The sequence below is a fragment of the Phaethon lepturus genome, unplaced genomic scaffold (genome assembly GCF_000687285.1).
Source record: "Phaethon lepturus isolate BGI_N335 unplaced genomic scaffold, ASM68728v1 scaffold12692, whole genome shotgun sequence".
NCBI classification, from domain to species: Eukaryota; Metazoa; Chordata; class Aves; order Phaethontiformes; family Phaethontidae; genus Phaethon; species Phaethon lepturus.
This window is the reverse complement of record NW_010521288.1, coordinates 47,354-69,543: the sequence shown is the minus strand read 5'-3', so window position 1 is coordinate 69,543 and position 22,190 is coordinate 47,354. Positions and strand designations below refer to the sequence as shown.

Genomic DNA, 22,190 nt, shown 5'->3' with positions numbered 1-22,190 from the left:
CTAAAAAACTGCATCGGATAGAAGCAGGATATGAAATTAGAATATCCATATTAATGCAGGCACAGTAAAAGCACATTGGCAAAAGTTACTGATGCATAGGGAATCATGGATATAAGAGTAAAATCCCAGCTATCAGTTTGACCTGCCTTAATATGGAACAATAATTTCATTAATTTCTGTGTAGCAAAGGAACTAAACATAAGTGTTATGGAAGTTTCAATAGATGTACAAGTTACTAGAGATAACCAGTACATTTTAGATTTTTTGACAACATATGTCTGAATGGGTCGGTCTCTTCAATATCTAACTGGGATTCTCTTAAAGAACATGGTAATCAGTGGATGCTGAACATCTGCCATTGAGAATCAGCCTCCTTTATAACAGATCAAGCCACTCAAATTTGAAATAGAAAGTTCTGTGCTTGAAATGAGGATTCACTTCCAATAATAGTCAAAGACTGATCAAGTGTATAGCGCAAAACCAAAAAAGTACAGAGCTGTGTTTGAAAGTATCTTGCTCTGACATATCAAGGCATCAACTGGGAGCCTTACACATTTCCAACCTGTTGTCTCTGTTGTTTTAGGGGAGAGATGACCAACAGCAGCGGGGAGTGCAATTTTACAGACATTGACAGATTAGCAAAGACCCTGCGGCTGGGGATCTCCATCCCCACCTTCATCCTTGGGCTGGTTCTCAACGCCCTGGCCCTCTCCGTGTTCTGCTGCTTTTGGAAGAAACAGACCAAAACCTCAGTTTACATGATCAATCTCGCACTTGCAGATGTCTTGCTGCTTCTCTCACTTCCGCTCAAGCTGTACTACTCTATCACAAAAGCGCCTGGAGTCCTGTGCTCATTCATAGAGTCTCTCTATTTCGTCAACACATATGGCAGTATCTTCATCATTGTCTGCATTACCGTCGACAGATATATCTGCATAAGGCACCCATTTGAAGGTCGAGCTAACCAATCCCCCAGATGGGCTATCTTGATTTGCTGCTTCATCTGGGCAGTAGCTTGGCTTTGCAGCAGCCCCATGTATGTGTTTCACAAGAAAGATTATTTTAAATGCTTTTACAACATGTCAGAACAGGCATGGAGCATCCCCCTCATTGTTTCTGTGGAAATCTTTGGATTTCTGATCCCACTCGCAGTGATGGTTTTCTGCTCTGCCCAAAACATCTGGATTCTTCTGAATCACAGAAGTCAAGCTAAAAAGCAGATAGAAGGCAGTGGCTCCTTACGAGTCATTATCATCAACCTCGTGGTGTTTCTGGTGTGCTTCACACCCGTCCACCTTGCGATCTGCCTACAGTGCCTGGTAAGACAGCACGTGATAGTGGACTGCAGTCTGAAACAAACCATCAGCCTCTTCATTCAGGTGTCAATGCTATTAGCCAACCTGAACTGCTGCCTGGATGCCATCTTTTATTACTTTGCTGCAAAAGAATTTCGTGAGAAAACACACCTGAAAAAGGTTATTGAACTATGTCCTGTCTTTAAGCCTTGTGCCACATGATGGGACTGCCTGCAGTGGAAGGACACCTCTTCCTTGGCTCCCACTTGCCTCACAGGACGCCGACAGCATTATCCTTGGCATAGCAGTAGGGCTAGCTTGGCCAGGGCAAGAGGGTGCAGGAGGGAGAAGGATAATGTTTTTCTGGTAAATGTGAACCTGTTCCATATTTTTCTTCCCTTTGAAGATGAAAGGAGAAAAATGTTGGAAAAAAGAACCAGCATTAGTGACAGAGTGACACCAAAAGAAGCATTAGCCTTAACAGTATCTACTCAGTGTGAAAGGCTTGGCAGAGGAAAACTACCCAGATCACTGGAATGCAGCTTAAAATCAGCCTTTGTAATTTCTGCACCAATTTTCCTTTTGCCAACATGATCAGAAAGTTGTTGCTAAGGGACAAACATAGAAACAACTATTTGAAACCTTCTTTCTAACTTAGACGGTATCCGAGAGTTAAAAGGCAGTATCCGGCAAAAGTCTGACTGTTCTTTCCTTCTGTAAATCTCACAGAAGGTCACTGTCGGAGCTCATTTGCTTTGAACACCTGGCCAGCCTGGGATAATAGTGAATCCTCCTTCTTGTAAGCATTATACACTGGTCAGGGCTGCTGCACAGGACAGCAGCCCCTGCTCTTCCACGGAGGATGGGCTGCCCAGTACACAACCCCAACGGAGCATCTTGGGTACCAGCAACTCCTAGAGCAACAAACATTTCTGATTATCTTTGCTGAGGAATCAGCATAGTTTTTCCCTGCAATTTTAAAACTGTTTTTGCACGTGAAAACCAAAAATAACCCCTTCAAATATGGCATTTAGTGAGAAACTGTGTGTGATTAACTGTATTTCTACATCATTGTATTTCTATCAAAGATATAACATGATGGATGTATGAAATTCTTCCGCCTGTCTTCTCATTCTTTCTTGGAGGAGGGGAATTAGGGAAGCTGTCTGATATACCCCTTGCTCCCCGCTGGAAGACTGGACCAGCTCTATCCACCTCATTCCTTAGTGAAGTCCTTCGAAGCCCATACTGTACACTTCACAAAAACTCTCTGGACGTGCCTCAGCACTTCTGGCGTGTCATCACCCCCATGCCGTTTGCAGCTTTGGCTCTGAGTCTAAACTAAAGGTTTCTTTGTTGTAATTTAAGCCTGCCATTTCTTCTACCATTATGTTGGCCAGAAACACTTTCACATCAAGAAATCCATTTCTGTGCCTTTTAAAAACAGATGTAGAAATGGTCTAAGATGCTTGTAATCAGGTCTTCATTCTGGGGCAGATGTTCCCTTTATTAAAAATGTGAAAAGAAATTACCTTCTGTCCGGAGTAAATTAAAAAGAAAGGGGGCCAGTTTTGAAAATACAATTTGTTGTCAATTGATTTCCATAGAAATAATTGATTATGCAAGTGGGCAGCTGCACATATCTAATACTGGGCCTAATGTACGAGCATTTTAAAACTTGTTAGTACTAAAACTATGACCATAGCTGAGGCGTGCAAGGAGCTCAGAGGCAAAGAAAGGTTTTTATCATCATTTTCACCATTAACTGCAGAGAGCAAGAGCAAGAGGAAGAGCTTTCCAAAACAGTGGGTTTTCAAACCATTATTTGCTACTGCCTCGATCATTCAGAAACTTGCAGTCTTTTCAATATGAGTTAACCTTTTTTGCACCTTTCACATTACTTTGCATACCAAATATATGTGTGAGAAAGAACATGTTCTACTAAATAAACTGTATATATAAAGTGCACGATTTGACAATATGTTTTAATTCCACAGTCTGACAGCACTGTATGATTCTTATCTACCCATTTAATCATAGACTTTTACCATTTTCTCCTTAAAACAACCCCAGGACTTAGTTGGAGATTTTCCTTCCCAGAATCTACTTCAGGTTTGTAACTATGGCAAACAAGAACAACTGAATAAACAGTAATAAACAGAAAAGTAAAAACAGAAGTCTGGATAATTTAGTATCTTTTCTGTGGAAGCTCTCTCCATAAATTCCTGAAAATCCCCCACTAAATCCCCTACAATTTTTCCTCCAAAATATTCCGAGCTCTTGCTTTTATGATTAGCCGACTATCTGAATACGTACATTACCATCGTTGCAATTTGTGACTCTGCAAAAACACAGCACTTTAAGGTACAAAGTGCAACGCTGGCTTTTTTATTTAAAGCTTTTCATGCAGACACAATGGGTGATGATAGAGCTCACACCCTCTGACAGCCTGTGCACAACACTAAACCAGCGGTATGGCCGAGACGGCAGAGCCTTGCTTCAGAGGCCCTATAAACTCCAGGACAGGGGAGAAGAAGCCTCTTGTAGTGCAAGAAGGAGAAACTTGGGAGTACTGCACCCAGGGCAGTACAGCCCTGTGGGCCAGCACAGGCTGGGAAACTGGTGCTGCTGTAGATGTCCTCCCAAAAGGACAACGGGCGGCACCAGGCTCGATGCAAGCCAGTGGTGTCCTCTCTGTGTAAATATGGCAAAATTGATACCAGGACTCACAAAAAATGAGGTCGGTGCAAAGAAAAAGGAAGAAAAAAAAAAAAAAAAAAAGAAAAGATCTGCCCCAAGGCAGGATAGTCATGGGCGGCATGGCAGGTGGGAGAACATGGGCAGGTATCCAGAGAAGGTCTTACCTCCAATGGTCTGGGAACTTGACTCCCAAACAACTACAGACATTGGGATAATGGGGCCAGTAGCCTGGAATGAAGGGGTAAGGAAGCCAAACAGCTGGGATCCCTTTCTAGGGAAGGGGGTATTGACAAAGTCATTGGAAAAGGGGCACAAGTCCTCAGCCTCTGGAGGCGACTCCTGTCAGTCATGGGGACTCCTGCAATACATTGATGGCATCATCGTGTGGGCAACACAGCAGAAGTAGTTTTTGAAAAAGGGAAGAAAATAGTCCAAATCCTTTTGAAAGCCAGTTTTGCCATAAAACAAAGTAAGGTCAAGAGATCTGCACAGGAGAACCACTTTTTAGGAATAAAATGGCAAGATGGACATCGTCAGATCCCAATGGATGTGGTCAACAAAATAACAGCTATGTCTCCATCAACTAGCAAAAAGGAAACACAAGCTTTCTTAGGCGTTGTGGGTTTTTGGAGCATGCATATTCCAAATTAGAGTCTGACTGTAAGCCCTCTCTATCAAATGACTTGGAAGAAGAACTATTTCAAATGGGGCCCTAAGCCACGACAAGCCTTTGAACAAATTAAACAGGAGACAGTTCATGCAGTAGCCCTTGAGCCAGTCAAAGCAGGACAAGGTGTTAAAAATGTGATCTACACCACAGCCAGGGAGAACGGCCCTACCTGGAGTCTCTGGCAGAAATCACCAGGAGAGACTGGGGGTTGGCCCTTAGAGTTTTGGGGTTGGGGATACAGAGAATCTGAGTCCCACTATACTCCAACGGAAAAAAGAGATATTGGCAGCATATGAAGGAGTTCGAGCTGGCTCAGAATTAATTGGTACTGAAGCACAGCTCCTCCTGGCACCCCGGCTGCCGGTGCTGGGCTGGATGTTCACAGGGAGGGTCATGCGACTGATGCTACGTGGAGTAAGTGGGTTGCGCTGACCACACAGCGGGCTCAGACAGGAAAGCCCAATCGCCCAGGAATTTTGGAATTGATCATGGACTGGCCAGAAGGCAAAGATTTCAGAATATCACCAGAGGAGGAAGTGATGCATGCTGAAGATGCCCTACTGTATAATAAACTGCCAGAAAATGAGAAGCAATATGCCCTGTTCACTGGTGGGTCCTGTCACAGTGTAGGAAAGCATCAGAGGTGGAAGGCTGCTGTATGGAGTCATATACGACAAGTCATAGAAACTGCTGAAGGAGAAGGTGAATCAAGCCAGTTTGCAGAAGTGAAGGCTATCCAGCTAGCTTTAGACATTGTTTATTTTTTTCTCCTCTAAGGCAAAAAGCCACCTCTTAGTGCTACTCATGTTATAGCACTGGTTGTCACTAGCTCTATTGCAAGCACAGCACAAGGCTGAGGAAACACACTGGCTGCCTAAAAATTACTAGGCAGAAGCAACTGTGACCCATCACATAAGACTATGATATTTATCATATCATAAATATATGATATTTCAAGTCAGGGCTAATGAAGCAGTACCTTTATCTTCAACTCATCACTAGGTACTTGGAAAAGATAAATTTTTAATCTACAAAGGAATAAGTGCACATATGCAGTAGGCAGAGAGGAAAAGTCTGTAGGGACTTTCATATGCGTGGGTGAGGGAGAAGTTTTCTGCCAGGGGAAGGGAGACAGCATTGAGTCATACCGATGCTCGGTCAGTGATAGAGTCCCAGCACACTCAGGCAGGGAGAGAATTCCACTTACAGGAAGAAATCAATGTCATTTTCTCAATGAAGGTAAGAGAAGTCAGTTTATGAAAATCAGCTGTAACAGTGGGGAGTGGTGGGACCCACCATGTACGACTGCTCTGCAGACTCAGTCTGCTCATGTAATACATGGCAGCAAACTCGGAGCACAGAATCTGAAAGTTAAATTGGACTCCTTTCTTCCTATTTATTGCCACCAGTGCCACTTCTTTGTTGGCCAAAAGTGATTTTATATGTAACTCCATTTGTCTAAATTTTACCTTTTATATATGTAAATGAGAGCAGCCTGTCTAAGCATACTTGAAATTTCTGAAAAAAAGAGAAAGAAGGAAGGCAGCCCAGCTGTGTTGGTTTTACAGGGTTATTACAATAGTCAAATCTCTTAGCACAAAAAGAGCAGCTCTTTTGAGCAAGAAAGTGTCACTTTCAATTCACTGCTTTTCAAGATGAACTTAAATTTAAATAATCCATTTAAATTCTGTCTTTGATCTTCAGCTAAGATTACGGTTCTTTCTAAATCAGAATTTTATGTACAGGCTCCGGTATGAAATTTACTCTTAACTCTGGAGAATCTCCAGTTGGTTGTAATTTTATACCAGGACAAAAGCAATGAAAAACCTCGTGCGGCTTGAGAAGGTGCGCAACAATTTTGTTGATGAATAAAGCTGAAAATAATTTGACATCTTAAAAACAGCAACAAAGGCCTTCCTGAGTCAATACACAAGTTCACAATTTCTATTTTCAGACTGCACAACAGAAAAGGTTTCTTCTCTCTTGATGTTATTCTTAACACCCAGAAAAACAGTAGGAACCCCTCACATACCCAGGTCTCCTCCCAGGGACTCAGTTGTACCGTAAAGTCAAAGAAGCATTGTCCCAGTGAAAAAAAAAAAAAAAAATTAAAAAAAATCAAGTGCTAACCAAAACCACCCAAAATAATGCCTTTAAAAATTACATTTTTGGTTTTGCTGCCTTCCATGATTCGAACAAAAAATGAGGCAATTAACCACAGTCTTTAAAGAGCAGCTGTATTCAACCTTAATTTTTCCGGACAAGTCTGTATCAGGACACTCAGGTGAGAATACTCTAAAAAAGCCATTTTGTTTTTATCCAGTCAAGCTTCTCCAGCTGGACCAAACCACACAGGTCTCACAACACAGGAGGGGGCTGGCTGCTCTCAAGGGCATTTTTATCAATGGCAGATTGCTCCACCAAGATCCTGCAATTAGCATTTGTTCAGTAGTGAATGTGATCCCCAAGCTGCATTTTGTAGACTCACGCAGCAATTGAAAGACCGTAAAGTGTAAAAGTAGTTTGGACAAAAGGAAACCCCGCTCCCCCCAAAAAAAACCACAAAATACAAAAACATACACAGTTTGTTGCCCAAACTCTCTTCCTTTCCTTTTGCCTGGTCGGTTATATTGTCCTCCATTTCCCAGGCCTGCTTGAGCACTGAACATCACATCAGTGCCACTCCACTAACTCCTGATGTTATAAAAGTACTGTCAGAGTAATGCTGGACTTTTTGACAAGTAATATTGCCCTAGAAGTCCCTTTCAAATAACATAAATAAATTATTTAAAAAAAAAAAAAAAGTAAATTCAACTGGTTTAATAGCAAATAGAGGATCTAATATGGAACTTTTTTTATAGCCTTCATAAAACTACTTGTATGATACTACATGATTTACGAGCTGGAAGGCACCTGAGGAAGGATTCAAGCCTAGATCAAAGCACTGATAATCTCCCGCCTTCTAGCAAGGGGCCATGGTGAGCATAGGTGGACACACACCCTATAGAGGCAGTCCAACACCATTTCATTATGATTAACTACATTACTTAAAAAAGCACAAACACAGTTTTTCCATGCGAGAATGATCGGCCACCATTTCTTCTTTCTGAGTTTTACTCACAAAAAAGCCTAATAAATGTCACTCTAGCAGCTTATAATATCAAGTAATTTCAAGTGTTCAGAAATCTGCAAAGTGAGAATAGCAGCCACCTCACTGCCTATGGCAGCCTCCAGATCACAAAATGAAGTTGAAATGGCTTTGAAGACTGAAGCTGATCTTCCGAGAGATATCGTCCTAAGCCTCACATCTTTGTGTGCTGCTCTCAGCAGTATTTCCCTCAAAGGTTATTCTCCAACACCACAACTTAACTTGTCCAAAATGCATGCAAACAAACGGAAGACAAACCGATGCTACTCAAAGGCACAGACTTCTGCCTCTCTCATCAAAATGGTTTTGCAGGTTTTTTCCCCCCCTCACATTCAGAACATTTTCCACTTTAGACTAATTCCTTCCTATGAGTCTTGGGTGCGCTCTCCATCCTTCCACCCAAACACAAGGAAAGGAGCTGTGGAGTGGCAGCGTCCTTTGAGGAACTGGCGAGTCTAAGAGGAGATCCCTCTTCCTTCCCAAGGCCAGATGCTGTCCCTCTCCCCAGAGGCGTCCCCAAGCTGGAGGGGGGGGGGTGTGTGTGTATGCCTGCCCATTGCTCTCAAAAGCTATGCCCTTTGCAACCGTATCTCACATCGTGGCTCCCACCTGGCCCTCTCACACGAGACAGACCCTGCAGGGCAGGAATAGGCGCTGGGCACAGTGTGGTGCCCATCTTGCTACTCCGCAGAGGTGGCCACTGTCACAGGGTTGGATGCTGAGACTGGTCTGCACAGACTGGGGCTTCCTTCAGCTACAGTGACTGCTTTTGACAACAGCTAAAACTATTTCTCCTGTAAAGGTGTGTAGGAGAGAGAAGAAAAACCAAAACCCACCTGTTTCTTAAAGATAGGAAATGTTAGTCTACGGAGAATATTAGGTGAGGGATCCTGTGCTGATTCTAAACACATAATTGAAATGAGTTCCTGTTGGCAAGAGAGCTATTTGGGTTGGGATATCCCTCCTAGGAACTGCTTGCCACAGAATATCACTGCGTGATGAGCGTTTGCAATTCTGTTCCCTCAGTGTTAGCTGGAAAGCTCCAGGGAGACAAAACTCACCCCTTCAGCACAGACATGTCAAGTTCACACAAGCTAAAGACAGCTTTAGCACTGAAGCACACAGCGCCAGACTAAGAATAGTCACGTTTACATAGCGTCTTTCATCTGAGGAAGTCAGAATGACTGAAGATGAGAGACACGATCCTCCACTGCACAGACTGCTCTCCGTCTAGGGCCAGAAATGCAGGAAGAAAAAAAGGTGAACCAGACAGGCAGTAGACAAGCAGCCAGTATAGCTCAGGTCCTGTGAGGCGACTCTGTGTCCCTGGCATGGCACAATTCATTGCCGTTGGCCTCGTCGCAAATTTTGCTCTCATTTATTTCGCTTTAAAATATCTATAAAGTAAAAGAAATGTTGGCAGCACTCACTGAAGCATACTGCATGACAGAGGGATCACCAGAGCCAAATTCATGCTGGAACCATGGATTTTTAATTTACTTATTTTTTAAATCGCTGCCTTTTCTGCCTCGCCAACAGGTCACAGAGGTGGCGGTGCTTCCCCCAGCACCCATTGCTCCAAGGGGAAGCCTCATCCTCCGAGGAGTGAGCTCAGCCACCGCTGGACTGCACACACCCCAGTCAAAAAGACCTGCAGTAAATCTGGTCTGGGGCCCAAGGATATCATCTACATTGTCTGAGCTATACCGACAGACACGCTTCACCGCAAGAAAACCTCACCCAGCATCTGGCACTTCCTCCACACCATGCCCAGTTGCTTTTATACACACTGTTTGTACTGAAGGTCACAGTGCTTACTCATTTAAACCATGAGAGGCAGCGCCGTGGGGAGGCAGGACGCACTTGCAGACCTCGTGGCAAGTCTCAAGGTTTGCAGGTGTTTTGAAGCAGCCATGTCCCACCATTTACCTTCTCCTCACCCCAACTCGCCACTTCTGCAAGTCCCCTATCAGCTAGTGCTTCGGGCCCCAGCCCTGGACCCACATGCAGTGGCCAGCTTCCCACGGGGCAAGGAGCACCCCACGTGCATGAGAGATCCTACCTGGGCTGATGGACGCTGCCACTGTGGCAGGCCCCTCGCAGCCCGCCCCATGGCACCAAGCTTGTGCCCAGAAGAGTTGCCAAGGGCAGGCTGCTGCGTGTGAGCCGTTACGTTTGGGGGAGGTTTGAAAAATTGGTTGGTTTTCTCCCCACTTAACGAAGCACAACAGCTTCAAGGACAGGCGGATTTCCTTGTTAAAAGAATAAGGGGAAAACTGCTCTTTTTGTCCAGTTTTAAGGCCCTAGTCTACCGCTTCCTTTTTCCTATCTCCCAAGACCTGGCAAACAACACTTGTAAGTGAGAGACGTTGTTCCACGGTTAATCTTCATTCCTACCAAGATTGCATTTACCTGGTTCAGTGCATGGATAAAGTCCTGTCACTGTTCTGGAAACTGCAAAGAGCAGCATTGATGCATACGATCGTCACATCAAGATCACACACCAAAAACATTGCTCTCCTTTCAAAAAAGGCAGCTTTAAGTAAACACATGAGACATTCCAGTTAAAGCTAACAGAGAGAGCAGAAAAAGGCTGTAGGTTGTCCAGTCATATGAGCTATATATATTAAAAAATATATATTTTATCTTACATACAACGTGCTGAAATGAAACTAAGGTTTCATTTTGGTCCTGCACAGCAGTACCAGAGCTCAGTGTCCCTTTTCAGTTTCCCACAGGTCCTCTCAGCAGCTCAATTTCCCAGATGCATTTTACCCCACCATAAATAGGCCATACTGTCCCAAGTGAAGCAACTGCTCCCATCTCAAGCGAAGCACCCTATTGCACTGTCAAATAAAGAAACTATTGAGGCTCCCTCAACAGTCACTGAAGAGCTTCTGGCATCTCCAGCGAGCAATTCAACTTTTTAACATCTGGATTGCCCTCAACAAGAACTAGTCCGACCTCTGCAAGGACGAAAGGCTTCTAGGACATCTGGGCTCACAGATCACCTATCTGCGTACTCAGCATCTGTTAGATTCTTGCATATCTGTATCCTGCAGATGAAACCATACAGCTGCTTATGAAGCATCTCTGCCGCCCCAATCAACTCATTACTGCAAAAGATGCGGCCAATAATTATGCCAGAAGCTATCTGAGCTCTGGAAAGGAGACCATGCATGACTGCCCTTGCAGGCTAATGAGAGTTCAAACAGTCTTTCGTATCTCTATTAAATCTACTGGTGTTCCTGGAAAAAATGAAGATTCCGGTGTTTTTCTGAAACCTTTGATCTGTTTATTTACTGAGTAAACATAACTACGATTCATCTCCCTTTTGCTCAAGTTCACGTTGACTGGGGAATTTTCCTCAGTATTTCCTAGAATCATATCAATGCATGTAGCATATGCCATTTCTTCTAAAAGATCCTAATACCTCAGCTTTGAACCTTCTACAGAACACTGCCTTTTCTCTGCCGCTACACCAAGTCTTTTCCAAAGGCAAATCATTCCAATCCAGTGAAAGCAAGATTCACTCACGGTTCCTACAGTAGTTGAAAAAAATGCTTAAACGGGGTAAAGTCATCAAAATAACTGCACTGAATTCTTGCAAATCTCTGTCCCTCTTTTCCACTGCGCTGTATCTTCTTAAGCATGTCCAGCACATTACAGTTTCAGTAAAATCAGAGAACTCTGAGTATCTCCAGCTCTCTCCTTCTAACTTACTGAGATAATACTGCAAACCAAGGCCCTGTGACACAATTGCCTTCAAACTAGAGGAGATCACTTGAATGGTTAAAATACCAAAATCTGAACTGCGGCAAGTGTGATATTTTTTTTTTTTTTAATATAACACAAAACACTAAGCTCAGTAAAGACAGTAAAATTATTACAGAAAGTATCACCTTCAAAACCTGTTTCCCTTTAGGCTTTTGTAGTAGAAACATAAAGACATCCTGAGAATGAAATCTTTTTCTTAAAAGTAGACAGCACAATTTGTTTTGCATCACAAATTTCTCTAAATGAATCTAAACCATATTCACCCAATTTACATAGTAAAACCTTCTGTTCTTTCTCCTGTCTTGACTTCCAGTGCTGTAGATTCAGCTTGGGGAGTTCAGCTAGATCATTTCTTATTTACACATCCCTGTCAGACGCACTCTGTGCTGGCTAAACTTGGTCCATTTCACTGCTGTTTTCTGGCAACACAGAAATCTGCTACAGCCAGAGCCTCACCAGCAAGGATGCTGACAGCCTGTGAGAACAAGCACATGCTCCCTTTCCACGCTCATGCTGGAAAGCAAAAGCCTGCTCTCTCTTACAGCATTATTCATTTAGAGCACAGCCTAATGCTTCAAGTGTCATCACTTGCAGATTTCAGTCTAACTCAGTGAGAACTGCCCTTGTGTTGGCTCCACACTGCAGACAGGAGAAAAAGAGAAGCAAAAAAATCCTCACATCAAATAAACATATTCTGGTATCTCCTAACTGCACCAAGTAACAGGTCTATAATCTAAAAAAGGTGTTCAGGTTGATGCTTAGGACAGAATTCACAGGTGTGACCAGATACATTTTTCATCCTGTTTGCACCCAGTCCACCCACTGATGGAAATCCTTTCCCGTGCCAACACCAAATGTTTTTTAAAATGAATTAGAGCTCAGTGTGGCTGATACCATCACCAATCTCCGCCAGTGCCAGAGTTAGCATCTGTACCAGGCACTCACCATCATTAGTCTAGTCTTCAGGTCCTTGTTTTCTCAGTCATCACTGAAAAATGAAGTCAGCTGTTCTCTCAATTCACATGAGTGGAAGGTGGAGAAAGCACCCATGAGCTTCCGTGAGATCTGTAAATGCCTAAAGGTCAGAGATACATTAGCAGGAGGCACCTGAGCTTCAAAATACTTTCAGACTATTGTAATTTCTAAAGTCTTTTAAAATTAGTAGGTTTGTTGGTTTGTTTTTTTTTAAAGAGTGGGTTGGACTTTTTGCTTTTTCTTACTGTATCTAGAACTCAGGAACCAAAAGACTAGCCCAAAGATGTGCAGACATCACCTACCAAGACCAAAGGTGTCACTCAGGTTTTTTTAACCTAGCTGGACATGAAGTCACAGCCAAATTTTAGGCATCATCATTAAATGGGCAGGTTGTTTCCTTTCTGGCAGGCTGTCAGAAGCAGCGGGGCAGCACATGGGAGCATCAAGTGGCCATACCCTCCCCATAGGGTGCACCCCGCTGCGCCTGTGGAAGGTGAGCAGAGTGGGCAGCCGTGGGGAGCTGGGTGCAGCCCGAGCCCCAGTGCCCCGGCAGGTCTGCAGGGATACAGCCAGGCTGGGGCTGTGCCCAGCAGGCAGGATAGCACCAGGAAGCCGAGTACAAGTGTCCCCCAACTCTGCCTCATGTTGCTGCTCCACAGCAGCCAACCCCCAATGATCCGGGGTTACAGCTTGTCTGAGCACCCGCTGCCAAACCCTGACTGAAGAAGTTTGGCGAAGAGGAAGAGGTCGCAGAGCCCCTTGGTGCACTCAAGGCCATGACAGTGACGCTCACAGCTGAGGCATGGTCCTTTTAAACATGCCCACTAGTGCATCACATACAGATGATGTCATTCGTGACTCACCTCTATGGCCAGAAACTTCACGATAGCCTGCTGTTAAAGAAGTATAAGGTATTGAATTTTTTTCAAATGATTAAGGGTCCCAACTCCACTCTTTTTCTGTGATGTGCTTGCATACTTTTCTAACACAAGCACAGCCTGGAGAGCAGCACTGAAGACAACTGAGGCATGTCGAAAGCCAGTCCCTAAAGGACAGAGTGCATAACACATGTGCTGCATTGACAAGACCTGGCACACAGCTTCAAACCAATTTTTTTGCAGAGGTCAGTAAGTAAACAAAACCATAGATAATAAAACAATATAAATAAACCACTGTCTGTGCCCCATCACCACAAGCAGCCAAGCTACCCGCACACACCGGCAGAGTGATCCCAGGAACGCTTTCAGTCTCTCAGCAAGGGCAGAGTTTCCTATGGGACAAATGCTGGGCTAGCTATGCTATTCAACCAAAATTTCTTTCATTTGTGAAGTGGCTGTACCATCTAGAGTACCAAATACATCACAATCCTCCTCCAGGACCTAAGGTAATACAAATTCCGCCAAATTTTAACATTGTGGGCAATATGTTTCTGTCCCTGAGCACAGCCTCGGCTGAAATGCAAACCCTCTTCCATTCCTGAGCCTTGCACCTAACATTTGGCTCCTTAAAACTTACATTTCAGTTCTCAAAACTGGTTTGTGGCTCAGTTGCTTAAGTTGAATAAGGTTCCTTACAAAACCTTCCCATTTCATTTGTTCTCTAACCTGCATCTAAGGCAGGAAGTTATCCCCTGGGCCAGGGAAAAGGAGAGCCGTCCCTCCAGCACCCACCGTGGTCACCCCGAGCAGCCATCCCCCTCCTCGTGCCCCACAGGCATCCTCTGCCTTCTGCCACCTAGTGCTGCCCATGCAGGGAATTGCCTGTCCACAGGGCTCTTTTCCCAGCCTTGACACTTGCTAGAAAGCCATAGCTGGGACTTGTGAGACAATCTGCCGCCGGTTTCCCTCAGCAACGGGAAAAGGCTGCTTTTCCCTGTCCATTGAAATGCATGGGATTGAGTCACCTTTCGTCTTATTTCTATGAGCTGGGAGACCTGAAGATCTTGTGTACGACCTGGGGGTGGAGAACATGGCGCTAAGTAAAAAGTGAAGAACTGCGAGTAATGAAATGACTGGTGTGCAACATGAAAACAACATGAACATGAAAACCCTGCCTGGGTTTCCTTCTTGCCGGGAGGCTCGCTGCACAACACCCAGACCCTTCTCAATCACTCGCCCAGATTCACCTTCAGCAGCACGACGCAGCCCAGGTGTCTCCTGTACCTTGGTATAGGAGACAGGTGTAAACGAAATGAAACACCTTTAAATAATGAAAACATCTTAAAACACAGCCCTTTACCAGAGGCAGAGAGATTTCTCACAAGGAGATCACCCGTCTCTGAGCATGGCCCACCAGGAGGAAGGTGTAAGGTGTCAATATTTAGGCTCCCGCAGAGCTGGCGCTGGGGGTCTGCCTGCTTTTCCTGCCCTTCAGCTGGGCAGCAACTGGCCCTCGGACCCCTGGCAAGCTGAAGTGGGGCTAAAGGCAAGCTGGGTTTCCTCCATGCCTGCGTGCCACGGCAATACATGACCTGGCTGTGAAAACTCAGCTGAATGCAAAACAAAACCCAGCACTCACATTTGCTCTGTGGTTCCAGTAAGTACAAAAAGAAGTGTCATGGTGTAACTAGCATCAAGTTAACAAATACAAATGGTTTTACAACAGCATCATGTAGCCCTTTATTTTTTTCCTAGCCTGTTGCTTACCTGTTGTTAGGACCAGGCTGTAAATCTCTGTCCTGCTGAGTAGCAGCTCCCTCTACCAGGGGTCACTTGGACATTGGTGTGGAAGGTGCTATTGAGCAGAAAAGTGGTAAGCCACAATTATAGAGTGCGTCCACTTGTTCCTGGGGGAATTACAATTAAATTAGCATGCATGAGTTTTCCTCCAAACATGTATCTTCTCCTCAATCCAGAATCACAAGCAACTCCTAAACAAAAATGGTCAATATTTCTTAGTTTGGTAAACTAGGTCAGGTTAAAAGAAGAAGTAAGCAAGCACAACAAATAGTTACTTTAGGACTGATACTCTTTTTACATACTCCAGAGGAACAAATTTTAAACCACTAGTTTCAGGAAGAGATTTGGCTGAAATGTGGCAGGCTATGTATATGCTACTAAGGTGCAGTTTTAGAAGCTTGGACTCATCTTGATCTCAAATTTTATCTAACTTTTCACAAGTTTATGAGATACAGAAGGAATGGAAGAAACAATATTCTGGATTCTGGAATAATTTACTCAGAAGAACCAGGTGTCAAGACTGCAAAACATGAACCAAGAGTCAACTCTTCAAAAATTTAACTACGGTAGGAATAGTTAAAAAAAAATCCTGTAGTTAAAGAAAAAGATAATCTAACACTTTCTCCCCCTCCTCCCTTAATTCAGATCACAAGCCTGACTGCTAAATCAGCATCAAAGCTATAGCTCTAGTTAGTTTTGCTTCAGTGGTTGTGGTTATTTACAAAGAAATGCTCAAGACCAGAGAAATTTTATGCTAAAATGTTTAAATACTTGACTTTAAAACTGCTTCACCAGGAAAACAACAGGAAAAGGATGTGGCCTGATAAATGCTTATAACAACTTCATCAGTATTAGAGTTATTCATATGAATTTGATTTCACTAAGAATTAATACGTGCGAGAAGTCTGAAGTGTACATATTTCACAGTACAAAATCAGCAGTTAAATAAGCTTCATTTTCAGGCAGGAAGACAGACATTTTTAAACTCACAGGAAATGTTGTCCACTAAAAGCCCTTTAAACTTTTCACAGAAGGCACAGGAAAAAAAAAAAAAAAGGCACAGGGTGGTGCAGCCTCAGCCCCTGCATACCTACCCTCTGAGGAAAGCAAGCGATGGCCAGTGGAAAAAGGAGGGAGGAGAAGACATGAAGGAGAGGGCAGCAGCAGGGGCTCTCCCTTCATTTGGTTGAAACCCAGGCTGTGGTGCCATGTGGGCCCCTTTCTATAGGGACTACATATCTAACTATGCATACGTACTATAGCATATAGTTACATACAGATACAAAGGCTACCTTGGAGTACAGGTGGCATGAACATCTCCCAGCCCTAGTTCTGCAGGGCAGGAACACTCTGCACACACCTGCAGCGAGGACAGATGGAAAAACGTAAAGAAAGCACATAAGGAGAAAAAAATCCTTCTCAGTTTCAGCTGAATCCCTGTGAAAAGGTGAAAAGGCCATCAGACCCCTTTCCTCCACCTTTCCTCTCTTTCTCATTGTGTCCTGTCTCTCCCCACGAGACCCTAAGTTTAGCCTTACTGAACAATTAGGGGTGCAAGAAAGCATAATGGAAATATCAGCATAAGCAATAACATGGAATGCCTTTACTTGCAAAAGTGATCGAAAACCACCAAGTCCATAATGTAAAAAAAACCAAAAACAAACAAACAAACCAAAAAAACAGCAAAACAACACACACAAAACCCCAAACAACCCAAATTCTATTCAGTTGCCTTTCTTCTTGTCTCAAAGCAAGAACTTAGGGTTAATGGAACAATACAAAGATGCAAAACAATAGGTATTAGGAAGAACCGCTTCCCTTAAATCCGGTTATTTTACAGGTTACTTCTTGAGACAATGCTTGAACCTTTCTCTCCCCAGACTCTGCAGTATGAGGGGCTCAGAGGATTAAATGTGCCACTTGCTGAGGGCTTTTCTGAACATACTTTTAAGTCTGTCAGTTATGTCCTGAGTGTGGTTTAACAAATGCTTTTCTAAGGACAATGTGACAGCAAAACTATTCTGGTACGTATTGCCCCACAAACATTACACCTCGCACATTCCTCATTTTATAGGTAAACCAACACTGAGGGGATTACTCACACTGTTGAACCAGACCAGCTTCTTCAGGCACTTTGATCCTCTGCTTTGGTTTACAACAAGCACCGGTGCCAGCCTGCAGGACGGAACAAGCCAGCGACCTCAAAGTGCCTTGCGAAGTCTGATGCATGTGCGGACTGTCCTGACTGTCCCCCAGAAGAGCCTCTCTCTGCTCCACCCCATAAGGAGCTCTTCTTCCATCCGCCTTGATGCCAAGCAATGGGAAGGTGTCCATGAGGTCATCAGCAGCCAAGGAGGGCAAACTGCATCAAACACAGTATAACCAGCTGGTCAAAAGAGGCGATTATCTCACTGTATTCAGTGGTGGTGCAGCCTCCCCTTGAATACTGTGTGCAATTCTGGGCCCCACAGTTTAAGAAGGGTGTGAAGGTCCTTAAATGTGTCCAGAGAAGGGAAACGAAGCTGGTGAAAGGGCTGGGAGGAATGTCCTATGAGGAGCAGATAAGGACTTCGGGCTTGTCTAGTTTGGAGAAAAGGAGGTAACCTCATTGCTCTCTAGAGCTTCCTGAGGAGAGGAAGCAGAGGGGGAGGTGTTGATCTCTTCTCCCTGGTATCCAGTGAGAGGACCTGTGGGAATGGTGCAAAGGTGCCTGAGACTGGAGGTTAGGAAGCATTTCTTTACCAAGAGGCTGGTCAAACACTGCAACAGGCTTCCTAGAGAGGTGGTTGATGCCCCAAGCCTGTCAGTGTTTATGAGGTATTTAGACAATGGCCTTAACAACATGCTTTAACTTGGTCAGCCCTGAATTGGTCAGGCAGTTGGACTACCTGATCATTGTAGGTCCTCCAACTGGAATAGTCTATTCTATTCTGTCAGTCAATGGCTTTAAAGGGATTAGTGTTAAAAATAGGGCTGGAAACTCAAAGTCCCCTTTCTGCACCCAAATGTAGTTATTGCACAGTAGCTCTTCTGAGAAGAGAGCAGCTCAGAAATTAGCTCTTGCAAAGGCACCTAATGCCAAATGGTAACAATGACAAGGGACACAAAGCTTTCAGAAGTCTTCCTCTTCCTTTCATCTGAACATGAAAGGAATGAGGGAATGGACTTCCGTCTGCATAAACTTCTCGCTGTTAGCAACCAAAGCTATAAAAATCAGTGCCGCAGAAAAAAAAACACCAAACTTAAAAAAATACTGTATCAAAAGTAAGCAAATTACAAATGTGTGAAAAGGCAACAAAAATATGCAGACTATTTTCTATGATTCGGCGACATGTGGGATCTCACATGCGTGTTTCACATCGGAGAAAGCAAATGCTTAACACAACTGCCTAACGGTAGTCTAAAAACCATCAGCAGCACTGCAACAGGCTTTAGCGCAACAAAACCGGTGTTTCAGCACCTGTGCCTGTTGTGAGAAAAATTGTGCTGGCAAGGCAAGGCGCAAAAAGAAGAAAGTCTTCTGCTAAAAGCACAAGAGGCGTTTGGCCAAAGAAACCAAATATTTAAAAGTACAGATTCTTTCTCTAAGCTGTATTGTCTTAAAAGGAAAAATAATGGAAAAATAAATGAGGAGTTATGACTGCTCAGCAAATTTCCATAATACAGGTGACTAAATCGTAAGTGCTTCTGCACAAACACCATACCATCAACCCACTTGCAACAGTGCAAGATCTGCTTGAAGGCCACCACTTCCTGAGTTCTGGTACAGAAAAAAAGGAGGGAGAGAAAGATATTCTTCTCTTAATCCTTGCTGAAATCTGCACAGAGTATAACTGCAGAGATACTATGCTTTTATCACATATGCACAGTCTCACCCTAACTAAAATGTTATCAAAATTAAATAGAAGGACTGAAAGATTCAAGTTAAGTTATCACACATTTACAGAAAATGACATGAAATATATCTTGTCATATTCTTGATTTTCCCTCTGCATGTTACTACATAGTTTCAACACAATTTCAACACTGACCAACCGAGAACAGTTAATTCTGAATATGAAAAGGCAGACATACAAATTATTTCTGAAGAATGTAGGACTTCTAGAAGGGGCGTGAAAATCCAGACATGAGTGATGCAATGATGTCTCTCCTGGGCTGCAGAATGGGAGCTGGGCCCCAGGAAGGAACAGGTTAAAAGTAGTGTGTTGGCACTAGAAGGAAGGTATCTGGATTTGGGAAACAGCATTCCACTGCGGGTGCCTTGTATCACCTTTGGAAAGTCCTTCTGCTTCTCTCTGCCTCAATTCCCCACATGTAAAATGGAAAAGATGACAGTCCCTACCTACGCCACCAGGATGACACCAGAACAGTTATGTTTAGGAGAAGATGGAAAATCCCAAACTTGACAGTGTCCAGCAGGCAAGCCTGCCATGGTGCATTGCGATGTCCTGCGTAGGCACCCAAGTCACCCTAAAAGTGGTGTGGTTAGGCACTCCAAGCATCACACCTCATCAGCACAATGCTCAGCAGAGCTAACAGTTGATAAACAGGTAGTAAGGTTAGTGAAGCACCAAACTGACATGTCCAACTATGCATACAACAAGAAGAGAGGGATTTTCATAAACAGCCAAATCCTCTATGCACTCTGCCTCTGGTGATAGCAAAGTTAAATCTTTCTACGTCATGATATAATAAACATATGCATTGCTGCTGGCCTGTTAACATTATAGACGACCATGAGTTAACATTTGGCACAATAATGATACACACAGTTTACATAATGAAGTAACAGAGCAGAACACAGAGAAAGCAAAATTAATTTTAATAAAAAATATTTTTTTAAAAGTTTCCTTCCCTCCCCCAATGTGTTATCAACGTAAATTCAGGGAAAAGTAGCGTTACCAAATTCTGACTGCTGTCACTGCAATTCTAACTAATTCATCTATTCACACTAATTATCTAAACTTGGAGGTTTGCTGTCTTTCAATTTCTGCTACCTTAGGAAGAGTAGAAACCATGATTCAGCTGCCAACCTACCTGCATTTTCTGTTAAGCAATTCTAACAAACTACGTCAGCTAAACCTGGAAAATTTAAGTTGTAGTATGATACAATTTGTTTGGGGTTGGGGGGGGGGTTGCTTGTTTGGTTTTGGGTTTTTTTGGTTTTTTTGGTTTTTTTAAGAACTGTTCCTGAAGCAGCAGTTGTTAGGTAGTTCATCAATATCCAACTAGTTCCCTAAAATACTGATGATACAGGGGTAAAACATTTTGGTATTTTCAGCAAAAAGATGCCAGAAGTATCTGCTAAATAGACACATGCACATCATGTTCAAAATATGGCATGTATCTGTAAGGCCTCGGTAGAAAATCACTGTGGGATATAGGAGGAGGAAAGTCTGGAACCTAAGGGAGCCTTTATGATCAAGCTTTCCTTACTTTTTAAACCGCTTATTGCTGAAAGCACTGTCAGCAACAGGAACGCAGTTTCTTATGCCCTTCCCCTAAGCATCCACTGCTGGCTTCAGTCAAAGGCAGGACGCCGCATTAAGTGTACTTTTTCTCTTGCCTAAAATGACTCTTATGTTCTTCAGTTCATTATTTTCTCATAATGACAGTCAACGAACTTCCCCCCCGTCATGAGGGCTGCTGTAAATATTCCTAACAATTTCTCACAGACACACGCTGTGCCATTACACAGGCCCCAGGAACCAGGCAAGGAAAACTGACCTTTACCCATTAAGAAGAAACGCAGCTGTGAGCCATGTGGGGTCCGATCGAGACTCTCCCACTCACCACGGGGTGCACCCCAGCACGACGCAGTTCCTGGGCCATAGGAGCAGCCCAACTGGCTCAAAACATGTATGAGTGCCTTTTGGAAAGGAGGTCGAGTTATGCAGCTACTTTCCTAGAGTTGTACACACGTTTCAGCACTGTGAAAAACAAAATGAGATCTCCTTGATCATCTTCAGTAACTGATTTTTTCCTCACCTCGCAAAATTACAGCTGAAGAGCGTGTCTCCTCATGCCAGGGCAGGGTGGTGTTTTATGGTTTGGAGGTTTGTAGGATCTATTGGGAAATAGTTAATTTACGAAAACGCTGTCTCAAGTCTGTCGAAGGTAATTGAGTTGAAGAGCAGTGTAGCTAATGGTTTCAGTAGGAAAAAAAAAACAACAAACCTTAAAAGAGACAAAATTACTCAGTCACTAGGCTGGAAAGAAGCATACGCTGTGATATGGTAGGTAGGGCCCTCAGCCGGGGTGCAGGAGCCCCACTTAAATGCCTGCTCTGCAGGGTCAGAGAATAACTAGAAGCACCAAAGCTGCAGCACAAGAGACAGATCTCCACCAAGTTGTTGTGGTTGGTGCTGCAGCTTGAGAATCATATGGATGTAGGGGAATGGATGCCTGTTCGGGCCTTAGATCAAAATGTAGTAGAAGATCGGGGGAAAAGAGGGTTTTTTCCTCCGGGTTTATTCACATTTCACCAATTTCAAATTTCACCAACCTCAGAGGTCTGCCACAGAAAATACCCACCCTGCTGACCTGGCCTCAGGACTCCCACAGGAGCATCCTCAGCTGATTTCTCTGTGGAAACTGAGACCTGTCGCTCAACAAATACTACATCACTTCAAAATTAAACACATCAGGGCTCCAAGAGAGCAATCAACTCACCTGCCCTCTCCACCTCACCACCTCTCCCAAGCAGGAGATTTAGCTCCCCCAGCACTGAAAGTACCCTTATCCACCAGGACACTCTTGGCTCTGGTGCACAGCCAAGGTTTGCTAGTGCCTCCCTCAAGCTGTAGGGTCCTTCCAGAGGACACTGAACGCCGGTGAGAAGGCCATCACCTGGGGTCAGACCTCTGTACCAGCACAGCAGCTTCCTGGCCCTGGCCTCTTGGCCTCAGCAGCAACCCACAGGCAGTACTTATGGTCACTTCCTCTAC

At 43.9% G+C, this 22,190-nt stretch overlaps 1 protein-coding gene across 1 annotated transcript; it reads left to right on the top strand.

Moving 5' to 3' along the window:
• The first annotated feature begins 590 nt into the window (after positions 1-590).
• Positions 591-1,517, top strand: LOC104616450 (G-protein coupled receptor 55-like). The gene has a single exon (XM_010281469.1). It carries the CDS (start codon positions 591-593, stop codon positions 1,515-1,517), a length of 927 nt encoding a protein of 308 aa, XP_010279771.1.
• The last annotated feature ends 20,673 nt before the right edge of the window (positions 1,518-22,190 follow it).